The sequence below is a fragment of the Pararge aegeria genome (genome assembly GCF_905163445.1).
Source record: "Pararge aegeria chromosome W unlocalized genomic scaffold, ilParAegt1.1 SUPER_W_unloc_5, whole genome shotgun sequence".
Lineage (NCBI taxonomy): Eukaryota > Metazoa > Arthropoda > Insecta > Lepidoptera > Nymphalidae > Pararge > Pararge aegeria.
The window spans coordinates 117,758-132,822 of NW_024396991.1; the positions used below are offsets into that span (position 1 = coordinate 117,758).

The 15,065-nt window shown below is 34.2% G+C and overlaps 1 protein-coding gene across 1 annotated transcript; it reads right to left on the minus strand.

Moving 5' to 3' along the window:
* Window positions 1–5,566: 5,566 nt before the first annotated feature.
* LOC120636854 lies at window positions 5,567–12,872 on the minus strand. The gene is made up of 2 exons (XM_039908416.1): window positions 12,747–12,872; window positions 5,567–7,159 (listed from the first exon to the last, which is right to left on the minus strand). The coding sequence occupies exons 1-2, from the start codon at window positions 12,870–12,872 to the stop codon at window positions 5,624–5,626; spliced, it is 1,662 nt and encodes a 553-aa protein (XP_039764350.1). The 3' UTR covers window positions 5,567–5,623.
* Window positions 12,873–15,065: the final 2,193 nt, after the last annotated feature.

Consider the following 15,065-nt stretch of genomic DNA (forward strand, 5'->3'; position numbering starts at 1 on the left):
TCCCGCTTTGTCTCGCTCACACTCATTTGCTTATACGGGGCTTTTATTTTACTGCTCTCTCTCATAGAAATTTCCATGTATTTAGCAGAGACAATCTAGATTATTTAATAATTTAGTATGGAGATCAAATGCCAGATTGCGAGTTGAAGTTATAATTTAGTATGGAGATCAAATGCCAGATTGCGAGTTGAAGTTAGTGAAGATGACCAGCGAGCGAATTGAAACAACTTCACGCGTGTTATTATTTGCGCTTCAACTAGTTGACACTTAACAGATTCATTATTATTGATTAATAACTAGTTAGGAGTTTATTGTTTTTTTTGAGTTGAATATTCTTACAAATTATAGTAAATATTGTTAAATATGAGCTCCAATTGTGTGCAAATTGTTTCTGTGGCGAAATCAAAAAATAATTGGCGAACAACAGGTAAATTTATTTAATTTAAAAATTGTTTGTTGGCTTTGCATATTTTTTTTCTAATGAAAAGAATGGTTGGAACGCGGCTGGTTACGACATAAATTACTAGTCATCATAAGAATTAAAGAGAGCAGAACTCAAAGAAACACTTGGGATTTCTATGATTACTTTTAATGTTGGCAAACATTGCATAGAAACTTCTTTATCATAATTCGCGTGCTGACTTAATCGTACCTAGTATTTTTCAAAGATTTGTTGATATTGTTTGTCATTTATCACAACAAGAATGGTGACTTAGAGATCATGACGAGTTAAATTTCTCCTTTAGGTAACTGGGCTTGCTAAAACTCAAAACCCTAGGCACGCCACTGAGTGTGGACCCTAGGGAATTTATGGCTCTTACATTTACTCCATCTATGTCACACACTGTTGCTACAACTATTAAATTGTTTAAGTAACATTCTGACAATACCTAAAATAAACAAAAATGTGATTAAATACATATAAAACAGGTATCTGCATAGAATAATACAAAGGTACTTTCCACCATCTGTTCCTCTGCTTATATCTTTAAAACTACTGGTTTCATCATTAGATCGAGTGATTTAAGAGGTAGGGTTATTATGTATAGGTTTAATATTATTTAAAGTTAATATGTTAAAATATTACAGTAATTGTTCAAGATATCTTTTAGAAGGTAATTGAAATTTTGCTGATCATACTTCTCACCCCTACTTCTACTGTATATGGAATAACTACAAAGTTTAGTAAAGGGAGTAGTTATGAAATATTAGTGTTTATCTACGCACCTCTTTAATAATTGCTTGAAGTCTATCAGCTGTTACCGATTCTCCTGAGAAATGGTGGGCTATTGGTTGCTTCCACCTTTTTCTTAATCCTACCAACATAAAAACCAATGCATGTGATGCTATTTGTTGGCTTCTACCTTGGGAACCATGATCCTGGTATCCTTCAATCTTGTCTGTTCTTGGAATATATAACATACGATTATTTTTCGAATTGCCATCTCGTCAAACATTAATGTACACAAATTATCAGTTTTTGACTGTGTTAGTGTAATTTCCTTTAAATTTGCCATAACTTTACTGTCAATTCCACAAGGTAAATTTACTTAATTTAAAAGACTTTTTAAAGTACCAGGGTTTGGCAAGCAAAACAATCTTCTGAGCAATCTATAGCATGCACTGGATTTTTTATACATAGCCAGTGCTATGATTTTTTCATTTAGAGTCCAACGACGACCATTTAATTTTCTAGGTGTATTAACCATTTGGCTTTGTCAAAGCACACCAAATGCAGGTTTTAAATTTTCATTTAATTTTTCTAAGTACTCACTCTTTGAGAGAGAGTCTAATAGCGATTTTCTACTTGCTGCAGAATTTTTGCCTTTTTTGTGTTCTTCAAATTGACAGGTTGAGTCACAAAAGTAATCTGGAATACAGAAATATCCATTTAATTTATATTACAGTTTGTATATTTTACTTTGTTTAGCAATTACAAATCACTTGCGTTGATGGTGAAGAGTAACATTGTGATGGAACCCACATGCCTGAAAGTTGCATGCATGATGATGTCGGTGAAGATTATGAAAAAACATTGTTATGAAGCATAACAGAACATCCAAACTAATAATAATAAAAATACAAATACAAGGTTATTTGGTTGTTACACTTTCACACTCACTGTTCAAGTGATCATCATGAAAATTTTGAATGCAAATTGTTTGTTTGTTGTTTGTTTTAAGTCTTTATTGCACACACACATTTTATATAAATTAAACACAAATAGAAGAAACTTAAAATAATAAAAATAAAATAGAGCGTGCAAAGGCGGTCTTATCACTAAAGCGATCTCTTCCAGACAACCTTTGACGTTAGGAAAAAAAAAACGAAGGAACGGGTTGGTGCAGCAATTTAAGTAAAAAAAAAAAAAAAATATATATATATATATATATATATTTATATATATATAAAATAATTTTAATAAACTACTTACTCATAAATTCTAATACTACATACATATTATACATAATATATATAAGTATATACATATTTAAGCAATATACTACATACTAGATAAAAAATGGTTTTCCAAACGCTTCTTGAAAACATTTAGGGATTGAGCCTTACGTATGTCAGCAGGGAGGGAATTCCAGAGTCTGACACAATTAACCGTAAAAGAGTTACTATAGTATTTCGTGCGACTGAATGGAACCTGGAGTTTGCCGTCGGTGCAAGATCGAAGCAAGTCCTGGCAGTCCGCTCCGTAAAAAATAAATCGTTCCTTCAAATAAGGTGGTGTTTGAGGAAAGAAAAGGATACGATATAAAAGGGACAAAGCATGCAAGTCTCTCCGCTGACTGATTGGCAACCACCCAAGTTCCGTCCGAAACTGGGATATGTGGTCAAACTTACGCAGGCCATATATAAATCTTATGCATATGTTTTGCAACCTTTCCAGCTTATTTAGGAGTTCCTTTGACAAGTCCGGATAACACACATCACCATAATCAATTATAGGACGTAAGAGGGTATTGGCTAACACAATCTTCGTCTTAATCGGCAAAAGATTCTTCCAACGCCTTAGATAACCGACAGTAGCAAAAATTTTCCGCCCCACCTCTGAAACCTGTGGCGCCCATGAAAAGGAGCTATCCATAATAAGCCCAAGGTTTTTAACCGTATTGCAGTAAGGCAAAGCTACACCGTCAAAATAAACTGCTGGTAGATCATTGAGTCGTGTCAGTAGCCTTGGATTACCAATGACGATTACCTGTGACTTAGCAGGATTTACCGCAAGCCCAAAGGATTTGCACCAACTACAGATATTGTTTAAGTCTGAATTAAGCTTGGAGATAACAGAGGAAATTCCATCAACAGTTTCGGAAGCGTAAATCTGTAGATCGTCAGCATAGAAATGAAAAGATGAGGAAATAACAGAAGAGATAGAGTTGATGAAAACTGAGAAGAGAAGAGGTGACAGAACCCCGCCCTGAGGAACACCAGCAGTGAGGGGAGAAAACGAGGAACATTTGCCATCAAATCTGACGCATTGTAGACGCCCGAACAGGTAGGATCGAAACCAGTCAATTACTTTAGTTGAAATGTTTAACGACCTTAGCAGCGCAAGAAGCAAGTCAAAATCAACATTATTAAAGGCGTTACTAAAGTCCAGAAGAACAAGAATGGTGACCAATTTATTATCTAAGCCTTTGCGTACGTCATCGCAGACTTTTGTCAGCGCTGTGACCGTACTGTGCCCTTGTCTAAAGCCAGATTGGAACGGGGAGAGAGAATTATTTCTAGTAAGAAAAAGAGAAAGTTGTTTACTAACAATACGTTCCAAAACTTTAGAGAGAAAAGGAAGAATATAAATTGGTCGAAAATGAGACGGAGTTAAAGGATTAGCTGTTTTAGGAATAGGAATAACATACGCCTTCTTCCACCCAGAAGGAAAAGTACACGAAGATAGTGAGAAATTTAACAAGTGTGAAAGAATAGGACCTATGTTATCAAGAAGTAAAAGAATCATTCTTCGACCAATTCCATCACTGCCAACTGCATCAGACTTGATGGCTAAAACATGTTTCCTAATTTCATCAAATGTCACCTCGCAGAATTGAAATGCTGGGAATTCAGGTATAGGCAAGGAGAGTAAACGATTAAGCGTAGTAAGCTTCATTTGACTATCCAGGGTAGAAGTTTTAGTAAAGTGCTGAATTGTCACAAATGAAGAAAACAAGATTTCTTCCAGTAGAAAAAAAACCTGAATTTTATTTTTTATTTATTTATTTTATTTATTTATTTTTTTATTACACAAACTACTAAAATTATTAATCTTCGCATTCTGAAACTCACATGAGTTTATTTGGACGCTGCACATTCCTCTAAAATCTCATAAGTTTATAAGTTTATCATATATTAACCATTAAATAGCAATACAGTATACAGCAGGTAGTACACTAATAAAAAATAATTTACATTTATCTATTTGAATGTGAGTGAAGCTGCGGGCAAAACTATTCATAGTAATGCAATCACTAACCCGTCTGCCCAGCATGGTGATTATAGACATACCCTTCCCTCTTGAGGGCTTTGGTCTAGCAGTGTACTGTTTTAGTCTATAGATGATGCATGATACTTACGTCCAATTGCAGTGTTTGACCTTTTAGAGGCGAGTTAGGCAGATATTGTGTAAAAGATTGCGAAGACACTGAAGTTCTCTGAAATAAAAAATGCAGATAAAATTACAACCCTTTTTTAAAGGAAAATTTGTAAAATTAACAAAAAAGTGTTAAATATCATACCGCTGAATCTTCCATTTGTGACAATTCCGCTAATAATGGTGGGAACAACAAATTTGGAACAGCATTAGGATTTAACCTTTTCATCGTCTCATTCGTGAAGGCACTGCGATCAAAATGCTTACTACACAATAACTTATGGCTCTTGTGCAAGTCTTTCAACTCCACTTCAGCAATATTTTCAACTTTCAACCACTTTAGAAGTTTAAGAAATTAATGGTGTTTTTAGGAAATATTTTAGTTATTTAATAAAACGGCGAAGTGATAATTACATAAACTATATTACCTACCTTGCTAAATTAGATGCCTTTCCAGCTCTCGGGAAAGAATGAAAAGTAAGTGGGTCTTGCGCAGCAGATACACCACACTTCACACACTTTCTATATTTATCTGCCATGTTTAACAACAATAGAATAGAGTCCTTCTTTCTCCACAATTACGAAACTCATATTTTTACCACTGCAGTACCCATAGATTGTACACTATACAGTACGCGCGGCGAGAGTTTGGCTTTGACCTTCGGGTGGAGGGGATTACTGCGCATGGGTACTGTCACGCACACAATACTTTTCCTTTTTTATGTACCAGGTTGGATATTTGAGTGGGTCAAAATTCATGTACAGTGGTAATAATGCTAGAAAATAATACGAAATAGATAAACTTCTTCATTTATTAAAACTATTGATAGTTATTTTACTTATATAAAATGTTTATTTCCTTTTAAAGTTTACAGAGACAGCGATGAAAATTCTAAATAATTGTTTTTTAATAAAATTATTTATTCCAAGATACATGTAAAATTGGTACATACAAACAAAAGAAAACTTAAAATAATTATTAAATACAAAAGTTAACATTAAAAAAAAGTCTTAGCAGCAGTGCTATTCAGATTCTGAATCAGTTAAAGGTTTAACGCCTTCTATGAAATCACCGCATGGTCCAGTGGTGCTGCCGCGACACGAAATTGTGCAACGTCTTTTGCTTGTTGAGGATCCGGGTTCAGGGCTTCCTCGGTTGCAGTTGTCATCATCATCATCTTCATAACCATCATCAGAATCATCGTCTTCGGAACTATCATCGACGCGAATTATAAATTGCTCGGTAAGTAAATCAACTACATGGTCACTCTTGACGTACTCTTCTTCTATATCTTTTACCTTTTTACATATTTTTCCCCATTCCTGGGCACCCATTAAGGATACTTTTTCTTTGATAAGTTTGGTACATTCTTGTAAATTCCATTTAACATTTTTGCTAGCTACATATTGTTTAATAGTAGCCCATGCCATTTCTATGGGGTTGAGGTCTGGATGGTAAGGCGGTAATCTCAATATGCTATGGTTTGCTTCTGCTAAAATTGGATCTATTGAAAAAGTTTTAAATCTTTCTTTATTAGCTTTTATCAAGTTGTACAATTGTGGCTTGAGCATTGTTGAATCATATTGTATGCCTTTATCAGTTAGCCAATTCTGCATATCGGCTTTTTTGGTATTGGAGGACGGTGCTAAATCCCATTGTTTATTGTGGTATGAAGCGTTGTCGACAACCACTACAGAATTGGGTGGTAGGTTGGGAATTAATTGTGTCCTAAGCCATTTTTCATAATTCTCGTAATTCATGTTGTCGTGATAGTCCCCTGTTTTGGTGCCGGCTTTAAAAGTTAATAAAGCATTTGGTATAAACCCAGCTTCATATCCTGCGTGGACTATCACGACTCGTTGTCCTTTAGAAATGGGTTTTTTTAGTCCTTCCGTAGGGCCATCGCTCCAGGCTTTGGTTGTTGAGTGCGATGAATCTACGTAGGATTCATCTGTGTAAACAATGGGTCTTCCTTCTTGTCGATATTTTCTTATTTTACTTAAATATTCAATGCGTTGTAATCGGATATTCGATGTTTCTATTAGTAATTTACGGTTGTTTTCTGTTTTTTTCCAGCGAAATCCTAACTCCTTTACAATTACACGAAGACTTGTTTCTGACCCTTTAAAGTTTATATCTTCCTCAAGTTTCTTTTTTAGTTTCCCAATGGTGGGAAGTTCATTATTCGTCTTGTGAAAATTGTGTATACATCTTTTTATAATACCTTGGTCAAAATTATCAATATTCGTAACTGGTTTAGCTCTGGGACGTTTTTTTCCAGGTGTTCTGAAAGTAATTAGCAAATCGGAACTCTTGGCTTGATTTGCGATATTTTTTACAGTTCCAATTGAAGTCTTAGTGGCCTCCGATGTCCGTTTTTGAATTTTAGCTAATTTACTGACTACACAATTTAATTTAGAAACAGTTTCCGTTTTCATTACCTGCATAGTCTGTATAGTTTGGTTATTCTCCGACTGACTGAGTAAAGAAGCAACTTCCTCAATCTGACTTCGAATTTGCTTCAATGAATCGACACATTCGTCTTCGTCAGCTTCTTTCTTTAAAAAGCAATTCACGTCATATATCATTTTCCGTGCTTGCCTTTTTAAAACAATGTTTTTTTTACGCATTTTCAAATCACTTTTTAATATTTAACAAAAAAAACTTAACTGACAAACTTAAACAAACAAACTCAACAAATAATAACAATCGACAACAATAAACAATTAACGAAAATAGCAATTCACTTGTGAACGTGATTGTACAACAGGAGTGCGCGGTACGTCGTATGGATGCGAGAGGCAGGGAACGACTGGAGCGCCAATCAGAGCACCGCGTGCGCCTACACACCCGCCCCACACCCCGCTAATTGCCCGTTGATACCCAATTTCTGATTTCTGCGCAATAACGGTCAAAGCCAAACTCTCGCCGCGCGTACTGTACTAGAGAGTAGTACCAGACAATAGACTAATATTGTTTTTTAATTCCTCTCAGGACAGGCAAAGATCATTGACCATACAGCCTCAGAATAGACTAAATACCAACGTACTGAAGTGTCAGTCGCATACAGGCTACAGCGCACTCAGCAGTTTCAAGTCAGATTGGTATTTATTTTTCAATAGGCTTGTTTATTTCGCATACTTTCACAGTATTATGTCCTATGGGATCTTGCTGTGGGGAAAAGCTGCAGATATTGAAAGTATATTTATACTACAGAAAAGAGCCGTACGATCATTATATAAACTTGGATCACGCGAATCGCTTCGTGAAAAATTTAAACAAATAGGTATTCTTACAGTAGCTTCGCAATACATTTATAATAATATAGTCTTTGTGAGGCAAAATATTACTCTTTATAAATCAAAAGCTGAAATTAACAATCGACTTACCAGAAACGGTCATAAATTAGTGATATCTGCATATCGTCTGCGAAAGGTGCAGAACTCCTTTGTGGGGTTGAGTATACGCTTTTACAACATGATTCCTAAGGAAATTCTTGACCTACCAATGCATACATTTAAAAAATGTGTAAAAACGTATCTAGTACAGCTATACATTTGATGAATTCCTCAATGACAAGGTAGAATGGAAGCAGCCAGCCTCGCTCTCATCTCCCGCAAGATAGCAAAATGATTGTAAATGTTGATGTTGGAAAAGAGCAACTACTGAGTTTCTTGCCGGCTCTTCTCGGTAGAATCTGCTTTCCGAACCGGTGGTAGAGTCACACAAACATACATACTTGACGTTTCAAAAGTGCTTATAAAGTAGGCCTACTTGAAATAAATGAATTTGAATTTGAATAAATAAAACTGCAAAATCTAGCGATCTGCCATGGCGGTTGAATCGCCGAATTCAAAATTACGACGTCACTTCTCTAGAAACAATAATTTCTTATATACCGCTTGAACTGTAAAAAAAATTGGTTGCCTGTAAAGTCGGTATACGGGCGAAAGTTTTACGTGACAACGACTTTGAGTGGTAAAATAATTTTAATGTGAATATTCATTCGTATAGTAGGAAGAAGGATGAAATAATAGTAACAATTTAAAACATTTATTTATACAAAGAATTATATTTAAAACATTAATTTATACAAAGAATCTCGCACTGAATTTCATATTAACAAAATTTTATTTTTACCTTTACACATACATACGTATTTATATACAAATATACATACAATAACTTGCAATACATTTGCGTACAATGAAACAGCGTTTACTACAAAGGGACGCGTGCCTTTCACTTTTTATGTCTGTCTCTCTCGCTCTTAGGCGGGCTAACCATGCCCGAGTGGAAGGGACGCGTGCCTCTCACTCGCTCTCATTGTGAGCGCATAACGTGAGCGGAGCGTAACGCAGTTTCTTGAAGTGTCACCCGGCAAACCAATTTATAAGACGTTGTCACGTCAAAATCACTACGTATATCAATTATTTTGAGATTTTTAAACTATCAGTTGCAGTTGCAAAGTTTTTTGTTATCAATACCAAAATCAATAATCTTTAGCTAGGGAACGGACTTTATCGGGGGTGTGGTTGGGTACTCTACCATTTTCTAAAAAACTTCTATACAATGCCATAGTTCGCAGTCATTTAGACTATGGGCTATTTGTATTAAACCCTATAAACAAATTGGCTTTCAACAAATTGATTAAAATTCAATTAAAATCTTTGAGACTCTACTTAAAACAAACAAACAAATCTTACTTGGAGCAATGAAATCCTTGCTTGAAATTGTAAAAAGTGAAATATGTGTAAAATTCAAGTGCAAACCACAATCCTCGGTATTCACTAGGGAGTCTATAGCAATCCTTGAAAACATCCTTTTTGTAGAATCTCATAATATTAAGCAATCTTTTATATTGACGGACTCTTTAAATCAGTAATTATAAGTCTAGAGCCTGTACTCTTCAGTTAAATTCAACGGTTGAACTCATATTATTAACCTTTGACGCGCGCAGCGAGCCGCCTGGACGAGAAGCATGAGCGAAATAATTATTGTGTTAGTAAATCCTTCTGTAAAGGACCCATCTACCAAATTTCATAGGATCACTCATATTTTTACTCAACCAGGCTTCAGCATTATGCAATTTTTTTTTGTAATTAAGTCCAGCTGACTGTGCCCTTTAAAAAAAAACCAGTAGATAATCGAGGATGATCATAAGATATAATAAATATCTCTGATTGGATCATCATTGTCACAGTGTAGTGTAATAGTTTGCATCAATAAGTATACAAGCGTGACATACATTATATCATGGTATTTTCACTCCATTCTCCAACCATTCATTAAATTATGCATTAAAGCTTTTTTATGTGCATTATCTGCCAAAAAAGTATTTAAATAAGTGGAACAAAATTCCACACAGAGGACAAACTTTTTGTTACTAGTAATTTAAAGATTCTTTATAATCATTATATTCTTTAAATTGTACAAAAGAATGCATAGCAGTAGCAGTTAACAGAGCTACACATTTTTCACATGCATTCTTGTAATTTTTGATTAAAAATCCGCAGACATAAGCACATGCTTGTAATTCCCCACTCTCCTCCAATACTTCCTGGTGTACAAGGGCGGATCACATAGTCGTGGTCAAGTCGAGAACTTATAATTTAATTTTGATGGCAATAGATAGAAGTAAAAAGTAGGTATTTTATTAATGTACCTAAGTACTGCACTTAAATTTTTTTATTCTTTATTGTACAAGTACATAATGCCATCTTCTCTTGAAGACATCCAGAGAAATATTATCACTCACGGAATGAGGCAGCCAATTTATATTCCATAACCGTGGTGAATGATTTGCCATAACCGCTAGATGACGCAAAACTCCGCTAGAGTGAAGGGGTGGGTTCAACAAGTGTGTAGTGCATAAACTAAGAATTTATAACTTAGTATAAACGGTATATACTCGTAGCATAAAATATTAACAAAACAACAACATACTTTATAAAGTAGGTTTAGTATACTCGTATAAGTTCAATTGCCAAACAATAAGAAATAACATAATTCAGAGAACTAACAAAAATAACATTTAAGTTAAAACACACGCACTGGAATAATGAAAAAGTGACTACTTTCCATTTCTTGTAATTAGTGAATTTGCAGCAATAAGTTTTAAGAATACTATAAAGGTACACTAATAAACACATTAAAGGTAGAAAGAGATTTAAGTTTTTTTAACTTAGAACTACGTTATGATATGTTGAAGTTTAGTCATTTCGATTGAGGTTAGGTCTAGTTAGACATTAAGTAGTCGAGATAATTTAAGTTTTCGTTGCGTTCATTCCCAAACTTTGCCAATACTGACAAATCCAAATAATATTTTGGATTTGTCAATATTTCAGTTCCGTTGTGACCACAATCCATGCAATTGGGTTGAATATCGACAAATATAAAATATTATCGTGGTAGGTATGTACCCGTTAACTATATTTAAGAAATGTTGATTAACCACGAAAATCTTAATTTAAAATCTTTAATTTATTTCATTTATTTATTTTACATCTTATTAGTACAGCAAGGCCACTTACACTTACAAGGAAGAACTACATAATTTGTGGATAACTAAGACAATTAATGAAAGATGACATAGAATAAAAGGAACAGATTAAAAAAATATATTTATATATGAATATAAATATATATTAATAAATAAATAATAAATAAATATATTACGACAATACACACATCGCCATCTAGCCCCAAAGTAAGCGTAGCTTGTGTTATGGGTACTAAGATGCCTGGTGAATATCTTTATGAATGATATACATAAATACTTATAATATACATTTAAACACCCAGATACTGAAAAACATTCATGCTCGCTACAAACTGTGCCAATCGGCCGTCAAAATAATAATATTGCTTTATTAAGCTTATGAACATAGATCGCAACTTCTTTGTACACAGCCCTAACATACTAAAGGAGTTAGAAGCACTATAACAATTCATTTATAAGAATGTTTGGGTACCTTACCTCAGATCTTTTGACCCATGTGTGTGTTTCATAATTCCATATATGGACGTTCAATATGGAGGTATTGAACACAGCAGCCAATGCTCCATAGGGTGCTGTGCCACGCACTTAACACGGTCCGTCCTGGCCGTTACTTCTTGTACTTGTAAAAAACACGTTAGACAAGCTAAATTGCACCAAGTAAATCGCAAAACAACGGTCTTGTGAAGCAGACTTACTAATAGTTGACGACATACTATGATACTACTGAGTAACAACCGATGTGGGCGGTTGTGAACTCTGTTAGCAAAAAATGTACGACAATTCAATCTTTTGTTAAACTTTTTTCGTAAATAAACGACGTTTTTCGTTGTTAAAACCAAAAAAATATATAATAATAATAAAGTTTTTTATTAGAGGCATATAAACACAGAACAATATTACTCCAAGGAGAAGAAGTACAACTACATACAAAAATGTGCAGACTATTCGCCGCCACGCCATCTGTTAATGGTTCCACACAACAAAAATTGTGGCGGGAAATTATTGAATGAAATTTTGGAAGTTTTCGAACTGTGATGGCTGAAATAAAAATATTTAAAACACCGTAGAATAATAATTCGGTGTTTTACATATTTTTATTCCAGCCATCGTAGTTTGCAAAATAGTTCTTTTTACCTATTTTTTCGTATGCAGATAGAGTGAAGAAAACACAACATAGGATTTGGTTATATCTTTTATTATTTTTATACATGTTTTAAAATAGTTATTTTTCTTAGTAATGAATTTTTACTAGCTTCTGCCGCAAAAGTTCTGTTTTTTAAAATACAAAACCTTTTAATGCATATTGCTAACACACTATTAAGAATATGAGTAGTGTTTTCAACTTTATGAGTCATGCATCCATCTAACCAGCTGAAGGATATTCTGTCCTTTAATTTTCTATTTAATGTTTTTTTTAACTCTCCCGTATGTGAATTCATATTCAAAAATTCATTAATGTAAGTTGCACATAACTCAACGCATTGTATGAACTCAGCAGTAACATAATTCAAGCTAGACTTTCTTTCATTATATTCCTTAAAACTATTAAATATGTGCACTGGTTCTATAGAATTCGATAGCATAATTTCTTTGCAACTAATACATGTATTGTTTTTAAGTTTTTTTAATACAAATCCACATACATAGGCACATGCCTGGTTCTCCGCATTATCCTCTGTGTCCTCATTAATGTCAGTAACATCAATATCGTACAACTCATTAGGTGATGACACTGGTACATGCGTTCTAGTTTTCAAATATGTGGTCATATTAGTTAATAGTGTGTTAGCATCATCTTCACAATTTTTACTATTACATTTATATTTTAAATTATTTACAATGCTGGTTTTTTAAACCAGCAATAAATTGTTGCACATTTGAGTTAGGATTGGAACCACAGTGGCCCCATATACAACCAAAGAGATTTTCTAAAGGGTCTTGGTTTAGTCTTCGGGTAGAAATTGCCTGTATTTTTAATTTTTGCAAATTATGCCGAAGCCTTTCTACAGCCCCAATTGTTCGTATCCACCCATTGGCCAATGAGCCCCAATAAATTTAACATTCTTAAAAAATGTTTTTAATTCTGAGAATAGCTCTAAATGTCCACTTGATTTACTGAGATTTGATGAAAATTTCTTCCCTCTTTTTAAACTAACTAAAATAAAATATCAAACTAACCATAATTTAATTTTAATAAGCATAAATTGGTCTGAACAAAGGAAAAGTAAATTTCTATGCCTGCTTATTTCCTTTACTAAATTGTCATACAATTTCCGGTTGTTATAAATATTATCTGATAAACTAAAGTACCTACTGAATATATAAGTTCAAAATCTATAATAATATTACCATGCTGAAGGGTGTGCATTTATGGTTTTTTTTAATTCAAGGTCTTTTGTTATGATATGTAGGACTTGTCCTATTTGTAGCAACTCAAGATACACATTAATATATATACAAACTTGGAACTTTTATTGTTGCTATTTTCCTCCATGTCGTGCTCACAGGGAGTTGTTGTTAAATTTTTATGAACGAATGACGGATTTGACTTTGGCTAGTCCTGAGGCAGTCTATTGAGGCCTACAGCACACTGGTCAGAAAAAATTTAAAATCCGTTAGTTTTATTGAGTTACTGTGTAATTGTTTTTTTTCTGTTGTTTTCCATTATTTATTTTACAGCTGGCGGATTGGGAAAATTAGTTCGTGTATAGTTTTAAAAGACACTTTGTCGTTATTATTATAATATACATATATTTTTTTTTTTTATTAAATTTTAATTTATTTTATTATGTTTATATTTATTATATTAATATTTATTATTTTATTATGTCGTCAGATAGTCTAAATAGTGATCTTTTTCTTTCTATGTCTTCTAGTTCCAATAGTTTATGTTTCTGAAAACTGGCTTAAAACTTCTTTACCTTCATCAGCCTTCTCTTTACCAGGTTTTCGACTAATTCGGAATGACCGTGTTGGCAGGGGAGGGGGTGGAGTTGCGATCTATTTGCGATCCTATATTCCTTTCTCTGTTGTTAGTTCGTCGTCTCAACCCCCTCTTCCTGATGCGGCTGAGCACTTACTGGTGGAAGTTCTCCTATCTCATACTAAAATCCTTCTTGGTGTATTCTATTGCCCACCATCTATTTCCAATTACTTTCACTCTTTTGAAACCCTGTTAGAAAAAGTAATCCCCTCGTACAGCCATTCAATTATTATGGGAGACTTTAATACATGCTTACTTAAAGATGATCATCGTACCAGGAATCTTCTGGCTACGATAGAATCCTGTAGTCTTTCGCTACTGCCTCTTGCCGCTACACATTATTCTCCCGGCTGTACTCCCTCTCTTCTTGACTTAATTATAGTTTCTTCTCCAGACTTCGTCAATAAGCATGGTCAATGTCTTGCTGATGCATTTTCCTATCACGATTTGATTTATCTCTCCTATAATATACGTCCTCCTAAATCGAAAGCGAGAATTCTTCTGCGGCGTAACTTTGGAGGGATTCATAAGAGTCTTCTATGTGATGATGCCAGACATTTAGATTGGGCGGCTATCATGGATGTAGATTCCGTTGATCGCAAGGTCGAAATATTCAACACGCTGATTACACAGCTCTATGATAAGCATGCTCCGGTAAGACCAATTAAAATTAAGCACTTGCCAGCTCCGTGGTTATCAGAGGAGATTAAAATTCTAATGCATAAGAAGAAAACGGCAAAATTTAATTATAAAATTAATGATTCTGATGCTAACCGTATAAAGTATCATAAAGCACGAAATCGCTGTAATACATTGTGTAGAGATGCCCAACGTCGCCACATCCATTAATCAGTCGAGAACGGTGATACCGCTAAGACTTGGAAATTTCTTGAGTCACTTGAAGTTGGTAAATCATCCCCTAAGACTTCTATCAACATTGATATTGAACTCCTTAGTAAACATTTCTCTACTTCTGATA